Source organism: Emydura macquarii, unplaced genomic scaffold (assembly GCF_026122565.2).
Source record: "Emydura macquarii macquarii isolate MOO-44397 ecotype Brisbane River unplaced genomic scaffold, CSIRO-AGI_Emac_v2 contig_2897, whole genome shotgun sequence".
NCBI lineage: Eukaryota > Metazoa > Chordata > Testudines > Chelidae > Emydura > Emydura macquarii.
In genome coordinates this window covers 45,956,251-45,971,195 of record NW_027133034.1, presented here as the reverse complement: position 1 = coordinate 45,971,195, position 14,945 = coordinate 45,956,251, and the positions used below count along the sequence as shown (strand labels likewise).

Sequence of the window (14,945 nt, the reverse complement as noted above, 5' to 3'; positions counted from 1 at the left end):
CGTTCTACCCTTTTAAATGTTAATTCAAGTCTGTCTGCACTTTGTATAATTTTAAGATTATCTGTAAATGTCTGTACTATGTCCACTGGCCAGTTTATCTGTTAATTTTACCTGCTTCTAATATATTTGTAAAAATCCTATTCTAAGTACAAAAGCCACACTGTGCAATGTAATGTATCTATCTAATTGTGAAAGACACTGTCAAAAATGAAATAAGGCTTGCTCTAAAAATAATATGTAAGTTCTTCAGCTAGGAGTTGGCCCTGAGTGACTGAAGTGTGAATGGCTGAGCAATTGAGTTGGGTGTAGACAAAAAGAGTGATTGAACAATTGGTCTGAGTAAGGGATATCGAAACAGACATGAAGAAAACACCAGCCTCACCTAAAACGCTTGAGGGAAGAAGAAAGAAGCAAAGATGATCAAATGGCCGAAGAGGAACCCACCCTGATGACTTTGGAGCCAGCATATTTCAAAGAACAAAATCTGATCAGGCTTGCAACAATGTGGGTGATTGAGGATCACACCAAGAACGCAGTTGCAGCATGACAATGCAAAACCCATAGACTGACATGGGGTCCTTTCCCTATAAAATGGGACAAGAAGATGAAGGCTGGAGGTTCGGGTCTACAACATCACATCAGCCAGGAGAACCGATGCGCATCGGCAGAACCTTGCTCCTCATCCTCATGCTCTAGTCACCTGGCCAGTGACTATCATGAGCACCAAGAAGCTGGTAACTATGACATCTGGAAGATCCCTATGTATGTTTGTCTGTCTCTATCTGTGTGTGCCTGTCAGTGTGTGTGAATGTGAATGAAAGCATCAATTGAAACGTGTCTCTGTAATTTGTAGTATTGATATAATGTTAACTGTTTTCCTAGTGTTTACATTACTAATAATGTAATTTCATTGGTAAAGCACAATATTGATATTATTACAGTGTTGATACTTTTCTTTTCTTTGATACTATCTACAGAAGTTTCTGTGTTCACAATAAATCCGGCTTGTTGCCTTATCCCCTAATAAGATCCTGTAATATTTGTTATTTGGGTAACACATATCCCTCTACACTTGAAAACCTACCCTAGTTAATAACAGATTATAGCTTGGAGATAGAAGGAAGAAAACATGATGCCTAAGCTGAGACCAAGCATGGAAAGTTTCATTAAAAAAAATCTCTCTCAAAAGCTGTGATGTAACCCTAACAAAAGCAATTGGTTCCAAGCAATAATTACAAGACAAAACGTATTATGTTTATGTACTGTTTTGGACATTTAAATAACATATTTCCAAACAAAATGTCCAGTAACATACTAGTTCTAGAAAACTGTTCAGCAAATAGGTTACTACCAATGAGAAAGTGACTAACAATTTTATTTTTATAATTTTATTTTAATAAGTAAAAAAAATTCATAAAGATATGAAAACTAATATAAGAAAATGACATTGTTTTCATAGATTTGTAAGTATTTACAACTGTGATATAAGATAGTTCTACAAATTAAAACCACATTGTAAGGTTTAGTTTAAAGGTACACTGAATCGCTAGAGGATTTTGTCTCATCCGTGAACATTGCCCTTGAATTTACACAGATGCTTATGGTTTATACACCATAAAATTCTTGGGAGGTCTGATCCTGAGGATTAACTTTTAAATTTACTCTGAAAATTCATTTGACTCCTAGTGTTTACAATTAACTGCATCTAGCAACTATCTCCAGTTTTCCTCAAACAAGAAAGTTATATTCCTTCGTGTGTTCTCTTCACATAATTTAAACACATGCAGTTTTACCTACAACACCCAAGAGAGGTTTGCAGAGGGTGCTAGACCCGTAGCAGCACTAGCTGAGCCTTGACATGAGTTCTATAATCTCTTCATTCCCATGTTACTATGGTTTAAGAATGTGGTTAAGTTACCTCACCTCTGCAAGGCAAAGGTCAGAATTAAGCTATGCTATGGATGCTAATATAGGATCTTGTTCTGCAGTTCTTATTCAGCCAAAACTCTGATTTCTTTAGACCTTATGCATGAGAAAAGAAAGATATAAGAACTAGATAAATATTCAGGATTGAACGGTAAGGAGGCTTGTACCACCTCTCTCTCCTTCTTGTCAGGCAGATGCCACTCAGTGGTTTATGAGAGATCTGTGTGTTCACCCCATAAGAAAGGAACAATCTTCAGAGTCAGAAAAAACTGGGCAAGGATAGAGTTTCAGATGCTCTGATTCTGCGAGCACATAAGGACAAACAGCCCAGCTATATCCAACATCATTCCGGGAATACAACAACTCATTCTCTGAGGTTGTTACAGCACTACTGCACACATTCTTGACCAGATCTAGAAGAATTAGATCTGGTAGAGAAGATGCACACATTTCAAAAGAGAGAAAAGAAAGGGAGAAAAGATGAGTAAAAATATTATACCTATGATTCCATAAAAGGAACAGACTTAGGCATTTATCTATCAATAAAGCATACAATTAATGTAGATGCCATAAAATAGCTTTTTAACCGCATTCTTTGTTATAATGGATTTAAAATATGATTGTGTACAAAACCTGTCAGAAATGCACAAGATTTAGATAGGCTACATATATACATTGATTCAGGAAGCAATTGGTTTCACATTAAAGTTTACAATTTTGAAGATAAATATTTTAAAATAATCATTTCTGTTGAAAAATACTACATAGCTTCCACATAAAGTTAGAGTGATATTAAGTCTGTATGTTCCAATTCATAACTTTATCGTAATCCTGAATTCTTTGTTTTATGTGAGAAAGTTTGTTCTTTAGGTATTCACAACGCTCCTTCTTCTCCAGAAATGTAGGATCCTGCAAGAAATATACAAGCAAATCAACAACTCATTAATACAATATATTTTTCTGTTTCCTCCAAGAACAATCATTAAGGTTAAGATTTTGTCATTTATTTTTAGTAAAAGTCACAGACAGGTCATGGGCAAGATATAAAAATTCACAGAAGCCATGACCTCCCCATGACTTTTACTTTAAAAAAAAAAAAAAAAAAAAAAAAGGCAGGCTTTGAGCCCCCAGGTTCCTGTCGCCTGCCAGCGCCAGTAGCTGCTTCAAGCCAACGGCGGCAGCAGCTCAGAGCCGCAGGGCCCCCGCCAACAACAGCGGGGGCAGTGGTTCAGAGCCTTGGGGTCCCTGCCACCCACCCCAGCTCCGCTGTGGGGTCACTACCACTGCTCAGGACCATGGAATCCCTCCTGCCAGCCCGAGGGGACGGGTTCGAAGCTGGAGATTCCTGCTGCTGCCCCCGAGAGCGCCAGCCCCTGAGAGCTCCGCAGCCCCCAGAAGCTGAGAGCTTTCGCCCTGTGGCCGAGGTCACAGGGTGGAAACTGAAAAGACTAATTTAACGGAGGTCCCTGGAAGTCACAGAACCTATGATTTCCGTAACCTCTGTGATAAAGTCCCTAACAATCATTAAGGCAGTTGGCTGAGGACAGCAGATATGTATGGGTCATGCCTCCAAGCACATGCTGTTCTTCCCTGAACATAATTCTTCTATCTGCTCTTCTCCTGCTTTCTTGGTGGGTGGAAAAGGGGCTGTGGTTTTGATATAGTTTAGCCATTTAGTAAAGTAATACAATTTGATTTGTATTTGAAATAAGTATGTTGTGCTGCTGTTTCAGTTATATATATATTTAATGCTATCACAAGATGCAACCAACATGAACACTGGAATGGGTTGGGCACCAAACTTTACCTACTTCCTCAAGTGTCCAGCATTTTAAGTGACAGATACATAGAACATGCATAAGGGTATTCCCAGCCTTATCAACAGATTGTGCCTACTGTTAAGGCTGCTTTTGTTTACTTACATCCTCTTAACCACCCATTGTATTATTATTGCAAACTATTATTAGGATGTGAAGCTGCAAATACTCACATTCTTCTTCTTTTTGTACTCTTGCAGAACTTTTGAAATTCTGTCATGTTCCTATTAAATTAAAAAAAAAAAAAAAAAGCATTTTAAAAACCTTATGTTTATTGTTAGTGTTCTCCCATAAGTTCTACCAAGACTTCTGTCAAAAGTGAGAACTGAGATACATTTTAGTTTTTATTTTGATTGAAAGCATTAGTTTGAATTTGTCAACACTAACAACTGAAATTAGTCAAAACTTTCAATTAAGATGGAAACAAATTGAAAACAACTAAAATAAACACTGATGAAAAAAATGGGTGGAAGCTAGTTATGATGAAGTATTACAGATAGAATGAAATATGAAGGTAATAATTGGTTTTCAGGAAATCAATTCCATCTTGGTTGTCCATCTTTAGCATTATAAGGTCTCTCTCTTCCCAGAGGCAGACTAAGATTGTTTTAAAAAATTGAGCACAAACACAGATTAGTTTGTTTTTGCAATTATTTTTTTAAAACAAACATATCTAATTAGCCACTTACAAGTGTGTTTCCAGGATGAAAAGACAACTTGCTCATCAATGCATCCAGGTCATCAAATTTTTTTAAGACCATCTGAACTTCAGCAGAGAGCTCTTTATATTCAGCAAACTGATCGTTAAACACAGCTTTATAGCGATCTCGCTCATCATCTGTCTGAATCGCTGGGTATTTCCTTTAAGAAAAACTATCATTAATGCCAGAGTTATGACTTTCCATAAAAGCTGTGAAGTTGGCTTTTTGAGCACATTCAAACTTCAGCAGATTATACATAAGACTTTGAAATCTGAGTTAACATTATTTGAAACATGTCCTTATGGAACTATCAAGCTCTATTGCCTTGCAAAGACTATTATGTTTTGTGAATTTTACTTGTGTCCTTTGCTAAGCTTTAATTCTGATTTTGCTTGTCAGACAGTTTAAGAACAAGTGTTAGAGGTTCTAGAAAGGTTCAGAGAATTGCTTGTACATTTATTCTTTTCTTTATTACATTGGTATTCCTGTATGTCCTTTCCTCATCCCCTTGGTAATTATTCTGTTAGATATTTTAATTAACCATTTAATCTATTAAATTTTTTTGAATAATTATGCATTTATATTAAATATTTACATGCTAAGTCCACTAGCAACCATTCTTTTATTTAAAATTAATTTCATTAAGAAATTAGAGACCAGTAGAGTATGAAGTATGAAAAAGTTGTTAGATACTAAGACAATAGAAAAAATACCACCTCTTTGATGAAACAAACTTAATGGGAAGTTACAAAAACACTCACGCTAAGTAGTCTGGCATCACTATAGGCTTAGGAATGTGGCCTGATGGTATGTGGCCATTAAGTAGCTCAGGTTTCATTTCCACTGATTTAAATTGTCTGTAATTGACTTCTTCTCTTGGTCTGTCTTCACTTTCATACTGATTTTTAAAAGTAAAAATGATAAACATAAAATAATTGTCAATGTGGAATTAAAGTTGCAGGTATTAAACAGTTTCATGTGCCTTCCTGAATGCAATTTTAATTCCTAAATCTCTTTCAATTAGAGTGAAAAACAAAGCATGAAATAGAAAATTGGTAAACATAAAGAGGGTGAGGTGGTATCTTTTACTGGACCAACCCACCTTGTGTCTCTAATATACTGGGACCAACATGGGTACAACAACACTGCATACAGAAATATAAAGTGACATTTCTCACACAAAGCAACTTTAAATCTGCCCCAGCAGAGATAGCAGTTCCTTTATAGATCATTCTTTTGGGGCTTGGTAAAATTTATCTTGTGTGACTTGAATGAAGTACAGGACAGTTTAAGAAAATTCTCTAAGTCTAAGGTATTACTAGACTAACTGCAACTGTGCAACAAGGAAATTAGGAAGAAAGGTAGCTCAGAGGGTCTAGTTGGATCTCTGTCAATCAGCAACAATTCTTCTCTGGATCAAGGGTGTTACACATATCACACTGAAGTATCCTTATTTGGTATTGTGCTGGGCACAGAGAAACTGGTAATTCTGTTAGGCAGGAGAAAGGCATTGAAGTTCCCAGATTTTATGGGGGCAGAGTTCAGATTGTGTAGGAAGTATCGTCTTAAGTACTTCTTGGGGCATCATCAGTACTGGCTGCACTGGTGCGCCTACACAAGAAGAGCTGTGGGCACTGGTGTCTAAGCCAAAGCTTCCCGGGGCATGAGCATCTGCCTCAGTCCAAAAATCATAGAATCATAGAATATTAGAGTTGGAAGGGACCTCAGGAGGTCATCTAGTCCAAACCCCTGCTCAAAGCAGGACTAACCTCAGCTATATCATCCCAGCCAGGGCTTTGTCAAGCCTCAGCTTAAAAACCTCTAAGGATGGAGATTCCACCACCTCCCTAGGTAACCCATTCCAGTGCTTCACCACCCTCCTAGTAAAAAACTTTTTCCTAATGTCCAACCTAGACCTCCCGCCCTGCAACTTGAGACCGTTGCTCCTTGTTCTGTCATCTACCACCACCAAGAACAGCCTAGCTTCATCCTCCCTGGAACCCCCTTTCAGGTAGTTAAAGGCCGCTATCAAATCCCCCCTCACTCTTCTCTTTTGCAGACTAAACAAGCCCAGTTCCCTCAGCCTCTCCTCATAAGTCCTGTGCTCCAGCCCCCTAATCATTTTTGTTGCCCTCCGCTGCACTCTCTCTAACTTGTCCACATCCTTTTTGTAATGGGGGGCCCAAAACTGGACACAATATTCTAAATGCGGCCTCACCAATGCCGAATAGAGGGGAATAATCACTTCCCGTGACCTGCTGGCAATGCCCCTCCTAATGCAGCCCAATATGCTATTAGCCTTCTTGACAACCAGGGCACACTGCTGACTCATATCCAGCTTTTTATCCACTGTTACCCCCAGGTCCTTTTCTGCAGAGCTGCTGCCCAGCTCGTCGGTCCCCAGTCTATAGCTGTGCATGGGATTCTTCCTTCCTAAGTGGAGGACTCTGCACTTATCTTTGTTGACCCTCATTAGATTTCTTTTGGCCCAATCCTCCAGTTTATTTAGGTCACTCTGTATCCTATCCCTACCTTCCAGGGTATCTACCACTCCCCCCAGCTCAGTGTCATCCGCAAACTTGCTGAGGGTGCAATCTACCCCATCTTCCAGATCATTAATAAAGATGTTGAACAAAACTGGCCCCAGGACCGACCCCTGGGGAACTCCGCTTGCGATCGGTTGCCCCAAGAGATCCTGCCCTTGCTGATGCAGGATTAGAGGCATGTCTAAAGATTGGTATTGTGGATTTTGGGGCTTCCACTGAGAGATCCAGGAGTCAATGATTAGATCACTGAGCACATGTGGTTACCCAAAATCACTGGCTTCTCTGCTTTAGGCATGCAAGAGGGGAAATCCAGAAGTCACAGTGTGGAGCTATCTGAAGTAGAAAGCTTCAATTCAGACATGCTGGAGAGTAACGGGGTTTCTCTCAGTCTCCTTATTCAAACACTTGCTCAGAGGCTCTGCCTCATCTGATGAGACACAGCTCAATACCCTGGACTTCAAATGCCAAAACTTGGCAGAGGTCTGCTAATGATTACACAAGGCATTTTGTGGTAAAGCTGCCCTGTTCTTACCAAACTGGGTAAGGGTTTGAGCAGTGAAGGTAGTGAATCCCAATGCACAGTGGTCTTAGTTAACTCAGGCTTTAGCTTGAAGGATTTACTCTTAAAACTGCTCTGGGTTAGCCTTTTCTCTCTGGGATGCCTCAGTGAGGGTTTGGAGGCGCTTCCCAAACCTTTTGCTCCTTCAGATTACATGTGCAGATATATCGGGCACTTCTACATATCATGCTTGATTCCAATGTACATAACAAACATGGTCATCAGTCCTAGATATTAGGTATCTTCCTATCAAGTGTCCAAGAAGCGAAGACAATGAACTGTCTTTCTTCCTCATTAAGTGTCATGTTTGTCAAAAAAACAAGGGGGAGGAAGGAAGGGGTCAGGTTCTGACCTGTCAAGGGAAGCACCAGATCAACAAGAGAGATGTGTGCCAAGAAGTACTGTAAGGTCCGAGGCCTTGTTTTTTTAGATAAGCTTAGGCCTTGTTCTTGGACTAAGCAGTAGCAGCCATATCAGGAGAAGAGCAGCCATAAACTAAGTAGCAGGTAGTCACATCTTCAAATTCCTGAAATTACTTCAAGACAATGTAATATGAGGCTGTTAAGAAGCTGCTACTGTCCTAATAGTACCTACCACCACCAGATAATGAAACAGATCTTAAGATGCTTAAAGAAAAATTTGTTTGAAAGCATTCTGTCTGGCAAGGAATCACTTATCGACAGTTTTTTGTTGTAAAATCTACACTTCTTATTCTTTTGTCTTTATGATACCCAATCTTCTATTATTTATCTGAAAGATTTCTGCCTTTCTGTCTGGTTCTTTAATTGTTTCTGTCTGTTGCATAACTAAGTGTGCACTATTTAAATCAATTAAGGTGGTGGGATATGATTAGCTGAAGGATTGTTTCGTAATGGCTAGGATTGGTGTTTTGTAGTAATTTAGTTTAAAATGATTGGTTAAGGTGCAGCTAAGCAGGACCCAAGTTTTAACTATATAAACTGAGGTCCAAAAGGAAGTTCTTTGGAACCTAACTCCAGGACATAGCTCAAGAAGATCAGAGCTGCCAGACCTCAACACCCTGCCAGCCATACTGTGCAGAAGAAGCTGGTGTCCCCAGATGATCTAATCCTGACTGGCCACTAGGAGAAGTTTGTCTCCCTTACTAAGAGTGGTGAGCACTGTATGCTAACGTGTGTATTCTGTTTTGGCAATTGTTAATAAATAGAGAATACGGATATTACTCTGTGAGGCTCCGTCACTGACAAAAGATCCTGCAAACCCGCTGAGAATTACTCCTGGAGCCCTACGAATTGGGAAAGGGGGGAGAGGTACTTCAATTAACTAGGTTACTCCCGGAGCCTTACGGATTGGGAATGGGTGACCCTGAGCCCTAGAGTGTGAATTGGGTAAGGGCAGAAATGCCTTTCCCCCAAAACCCTACGGATTGGGAAAGGGTGGGGGAGCCTTAACCAGGTTATGCCTTAAACCCTATGGATTGGGGTAAAAGGTGAGGTGCCCTAGTGTGCAGGTAACAGTATTGAGCCCAAGCATATTCAAAAAAGTAACAGAGCAAGTACTGACACACCAAATGGTCATAAATCTGCTGAAAACTTAAGAAACTGACACACGAAGGGGGGAAAAAATAAAGGCACCACAGGTGCATTAAGCACTTGTGGCAAAGAATTAGAATTTAGAGCACTGAACCAGATCCAACTGGAAAATAAGGCTGAAACCAAGAAAGGCCACTTGAAGAGCATCACTAGGATTTAGAGGAGAGCTGGAGCAATGGGTGCTGCTTGCTCCTGCAGGTAGTTTCTTTGTTTACCATGGTCAAGAAAGTTAACCAGAATATTCAGAAGCCAACACTGATATACTCCAGAGGGGGTATGACTTGAGTTCTACCTCATCACTACTTTTCCTTAAGGATCAAAAAAGGTTGCAAAATAGTACTGGTCTTGTGTTAAAGAGCTAAGACCTAAAGTAAGAATCTAGCAGAGTTACTATTAAAGAATTAACCTCTTCTGGCCAGCACTTTGGAAAGCTTTACCTCTTCCCAGCCTACGTCAGTCAGAAAATGAGAGAGAGATACACAAGAATAAATTTGGTTCTTACCATTCTTTTCGGTGGAAAAGACTGTGTTTTCATCTAAAAAAAGAAGGGACAATTTATTGTTTAATATAAAGTTTAAAGCATGCATATATTCTGCAAAAGCACTAACTCTTAAAATCTTAAACACCATAAAAGTCATACTACACATGGTATTTGTGATCAATTAATGTTGAAGTATGAGTAAATTTATTATTTTCAGGAAAGTTATGATGGCAGAATGGTATAATTAAAGAAAGTTTTAAAGAGAGAAACCATTAACGCACAAAATATTGTAAACAATTTAGACCAGTTTGTTTGCAGTATATTTAATAAGATTCCAGAATTGTAGTTCTGCAGCCCAGGATGTCTGTTGAGTCAATGAGAAGTGATGGGAACAGCTGAAAGCATGGTTGAGAAGTTTTATGTTCAAATATCACCAGGATGAACCATCACTGGGATTCACAGTTTGTTACCATCCAGTTTAGTTCTCAGCCATTTTTGGCCTTTACTTTAAAAAACCAAAACAAAACCAAAACCCCCAAACAAACAAAAAACCCACACAACATTACGAATTACAACCGTGTAACAGCACAGTCTTTCAGTTACTACTTTTAGATAACATACTTCAATCTCCTCCCTACCATTTTTGTTACTCTCTTATATTTTGTCCAATATTAACCCATGTGCTCTTTAGGGGCAGCAATCATTCTTTATCAGTTTTGGGAAATAACTCTGTCACCAATAAGTTCCCATTGTACTCAGTTCAGTCTAACTAACCACTGTAAAAATAATCCATTTAGGAATATTTTCAAGTAAACAGAGTAGAAGAATGTTGGAGGTTGGGTGGGAATAATTTTATATACAAACTTCAATAAAATTATTTTTCAGATTTTTATAATATAAAATTAATCACTGAACTAGAATACTTTGAAGCAATCACACAGCTACTCACTAAGATTTTTTTTTCTTTTTAAACAAAAAAGCTACAAGGCATACAATGTCCGTGGAAATACTCTCATGAGAAAGGATCTGCAAGAACATAACTGAATACTGATTTAGAATTTCAGAATTTAAGCAGTTCCCTCCCCCCCACACACATAATATCCAGAATGTAGGAAACCAGAAAAAAACAGCACTCAGTTATCTATCTTTCTGTATTTAAAAAGTTGGCAACTTTTATTACTCTAAATATCAGAGAAATGTCATTATACAAGTGACATATACTTAGGCTTGGCTTTGGTTTCTCAGAGCTAGTGTTAAATTACTAGTATGAGGAAAGCCGAAAATGCATAGACAAGTCAGTGGAGGTGGTCTGGTATTCTGCACTTTACAAAATCAGTTTCTTATATCCCTAGAGTGGATCTGACTAACTTCTAAATTGAAAGTTGTCTCCAAAGGCTCCTTTACTTTAAGGCCTCCTACTAAAGTGTTAAAATATGTCAGTTTATACTATATTCTTCCCTATCTTTTGTTCAGAGGAGAGTATGTACTAAGAAGTAATTGACCAGCTAATTTAGGGAAAGTACTTACACATTTTCTATGTAACTACCTGATCCAAGGTCTGCTGAAGTCAGTGGAAAGTCTACCATTGACTTCAATGGATGTTGGGTCAAGTATACCCTACACACTATTATAATAATCTTTGTGCAAAATATACCTTGTAAATATCATTTAAAAACTTATAAAACACTGATTATCAATATTCTTGTGTAAAGAGTATGTATGAAATGCATAGTAAGAGTTATGAACATAAACTGAAATTATGACTACAATGTGCTTACAATACAAATCTCAGGTAAGTTTGTTTCTCAAAGACAAAAAACGAGGTGACACCTCTAGCCAAGTGTTATCATAGTTGATTGTCCATCATCTGTTAAGTGGCTATTATTCTGCAAACAAGGGGTTCAGGAACAGATCCACCTACATTTTGACAAACAGCAGCAGGGTATTTCTCTCACCACTAGACTCATGTCTCCTTCCTCACAGCTGGAATGAACTTTATCTAGGGGTAACCCCTTTGAAATGCATTTTCCTGAGATTACTGGACTATAAAAGATGAGGGGCAAAAACACCCTCATCTCTGTCACTTAAGACGACAAAGGAACCAGCAACCAGCCCTTTGAATTTAGGGGGCGGCGGATGGGAGAGACCCTGGCCTAGAATTTGACCAGCCATTTTGCTGGGAACATGTGGTAAGGATTTTATTTTGAACCAAGTTTGGGCTATTACGTTTTAGCTACTGGAAAGCATTTTATCTTTAATTGTCTTGTAACTATTTCTGACTTTAATACCTTGTACTTGTACTCACTTAAAATATTTCTTTTTGAAGTAAAATAAACTTGTTTTATTTTTAATCTAAACTAAACCAATGTTGTGTTTAAACTGAACTGTTTGGTAACTCCAGTTGAAGTAACAAATTGTTGAATATTGACCCTTTACAGGGAAGGGGATGGACAATGCAGAACACACATTTCTGGGAAAATTTGAGACTGGAAATGCATTGGGGTTACCATGCAAGTAGTAACCAAGACTGATGGAAGCCAGAGTATGACTGGATGTTGCTGACTGACTGCTGGGGTCAGAGCTGATGGACTGCAGATACACACAGACACTGAGGGTGTGACCTGCATGCTTTTAGGCTGTTTGGGAGCTGCCTTGGTAGGGAGCTAAAGCAGCAAAGCACCATGAGGCACCCAAAGTTACAGGGCACGCAGAAACAACCCTGCACTGGTCTGGAATGCACCCCAGAATGTGACATTTTCCGTCAGTGAGCTCAGACTATTACAAAGATGGGTAAATATTCCTGTTGTATAGTTTGAAAAACTGGTGCCAAGACGACTTGCCTAACATGACTGAGTTAACCCAAGGCACAGTGAGAACTAAAACCCTATGCTTACTACTTCATCACACCTTGTGATGTGCACACTAAATACACGCAGAAAAATCGATGCAATCAGTTTGGTCTGATAGTTTTTGACTTACCTCTTGTTCCATTAATTCTCTTTGCCTCCTTGCTCCTTCATGTCTCCATAGCTTTAGGCAAACTACTGCACTAATAAGATAGACAATCACTGTGACAAACAAAAAGATCATTGCTGCTGTCTGTCCCCCTTCTATGCGGCAAAACGATGCATTCATTGGTGTTTTAAATAATTGATAATAACAGAGTCCACCACGGTTAGCATCATTCACATAGACTATCGCAGCAGCCATATACAGAATGAATAATGCAACGTTCATTCCAAATTCAGTTAAAGGCCACCAATTTGAGTCCAGAAGAATGGTTCGATAGTACATTGACATGCCAAGGACTAGAAGGGCTATAGTCACAACCCAAGCCAAGCCTGCTACTACAAGTATAAAAGGGGTTTTGGGGCCACTATAATAATAGCCTCCATATATACTGTTTGCTGTAAAACCATATGGCTGCGAGTACCCAAACATGTTGTACCATTCATTATCTTTGTGTATGTAGGCTGTGACACAAGCAAAGACAGCTGCCCCTAAAAGCAGCTCTACAACACACAGAATTCTGAGTAAACCTGCCCATGATTTCATGTAGGAGTATCTCAGATTATAAGCTTCCACCTTCTCACTGTAAGTTAGAGCTGTTTGAGTATGTCGTTCTAGGGAGGCATAAGGATCTCGGGGAAGCATGGCTTCAGCTTGTTTGCGTGAATTGTAGCTTCCACCTGACCCACCATATGGATCTTTATAGGAACTAGTAGCTGACTTGTGATCTGGCTGTACTGGAGATGCTGGTGGAGAACACTCAACTCCATCAGAAGTTAATTTTATATCCGATGCTAGCTTATCCAAATTTGGATCATTTATTTTCCCTTTGAAGAAGTTCTTCCAGGAGTCTGGAATGAACCGTCTTACTGGTTTGAGACTAGACAGTTCTTCACTATCACTGGGGTAAAATTCAGGGCCAAGAGGCGGTTGCAGTGGGAGAGGCGGTGGTGGCAAGGGATCCACATTCAGTATCAGGTCAGCATTTTGCAAACTTTGAGGATGACTTGCTGTATCTTCTAGAAAAGAAGAATCCACATATACTTCATCATATTGCATAGATCTGCCACGCTGCCTCGATCTCTGCTCCAACAACGTACTCCTCGAAGACATTTGTGATTCAATCTCCTGTTTTAGGAACTAAAACAATTATATGAATATTGATAATTATCCCCTTCCCGCTTTATTTGTATTTCTCCCAAACATCAGAAAAAAAATGGCTAAATACCAACAACACACTTAGCACTGAACAAGCCAAAAGCGAAAACAGCTGCTGCCTGGACAAGCTTAGTTACAACCCCACCAAAACTGCTACTCCCCTGAAAGAAAGAAAGAAAGAAAACAACCGACCCTTTTAAAATAAACCCATTCCACTGGAGACAGCCATGCTTCGTGCTTTCCTCTCCCGTGTTACGCACCGCGAGGGCAGCGCAGAGAAACTAACTATGACCGAGCGCAGCCATTCCAGGCCGACAAAACCAGCGCGATGAGCGAAGTCTCACAAGTTTGTTTAATTGTTTATAAAACTAAGACGCTCAAGGGATTTTATACCGAGCCCGTCTCGACCAAGTGACGTGCAGAGAGAGACCCGACCCGCACCGCACCGCACCGCACGTCTTACCGCCCTATCAGCCGTCCCGACCCCAGGAGGAAGGGGGCAGCAAGGGGAGGGCTCTTGGGCCCCGATCCTGCAACGGGCTCTAAAGAGACGCCCCCGGCCCGGCTCCGCGTGTCCCCACACGTCCCGCCCAGACAAAGGGCCGCCTCGCTCACCGTGGGCCTCCGTCCGCGTCCCGCCAGGCCCGGGGCTCTTCTAGTCTCAGCTCCCCGCAGGGCACCGGCAGACAACGCCCAGCAGCCGCGCTCGACGGAGGAGGGCGCTACTCTCGCCGCCCGCGAGTCGCGCGGCCGCCCCCCGGAACTTACCTGTCGGCCCCGCCCCGCCGCCAGCCGGGGCCTCGCAGACACCTGCGCCGCTCCGCAGCGGGCCCTCAGCGGCTGGCCTGGCCGGCCCTGCGCCCGGCGGGCAGAATCGGTCAGACGGGCTGGCGAAGGGCCGAGCCCAGGCCGCCCCGACTGACCCCGAACGGCAGCGCTGTGCGACCGTGCCAGGCTCCGGAGCGCGGCTGCAGCGAGAAAGAGCGGGGACCGTGCGTCACTCCAGCCTCGGGCAACAAATCCCACGGGCTAGAGGGCGAGGCCAGGGCGCCTGAGCCACGACATAGCCCCGGGCCGCCCATTAGACACAGCCGAACACGCGCCATCTCGGCAACAACCTGTCTTCTGCACCGGGCGGATCAGCGGCGCCCCCAGTCAGCCCTGCGGGATAGTATCC

At 41.0% G+C, this 14,945-nt stretch overlaps 1 protein-coding gene across 2 annotated transcripts; it reads right to left on the bottom strand.

Moving 5' to 3' along the window:
• Nucleotides 1-1,680: 1,680 nt before the first annotated feature.
• MARVELD2 (MARVEL domain containing 2) lies at nucleotides 1,681-14,913 on the bottom strand. 2 transcript variants are annotated; one of them, XM_067569187.1, is made up of 7 exons: nucleotides 14,537-14,913; nucleotides 12,581-13,750; nucleotides 9,623-9,655; nucleotides 5,206-5,342; nucleotides 4,433-4,604; nucleotides 3,917-3,967; nucleotides 1,681-2,835 (listed from the first exon to the last, which is right to left on the bottom strand). In XM_067569187.1, exons 2-7 carry the CDS (start codon nucleotides 13,721-13,723, stop codon nucleotides 2,719-2,721), a joined length of 1,653 nt encoding a protein of 550 aa, XP_067425288.1. In that variant the 5' UTR covers nucleotides 13,724-13,750; nucleotides 14,537-14,913; the 3' UTR covers nucleotides 1,681-2,718. The 2 variants fall into 2 exon arrangements, with proteins under 2 accessions (XP_067425288.1, XP_067425287.1); XM_067569186.1 differs by lacking the exon at nucleotides 14,537-14,913 and having other exon boundaries at nucleotides 12,581-14,213.
• Nucleotides 14,914-14,945: the final 32 nt, after the last annotated feature.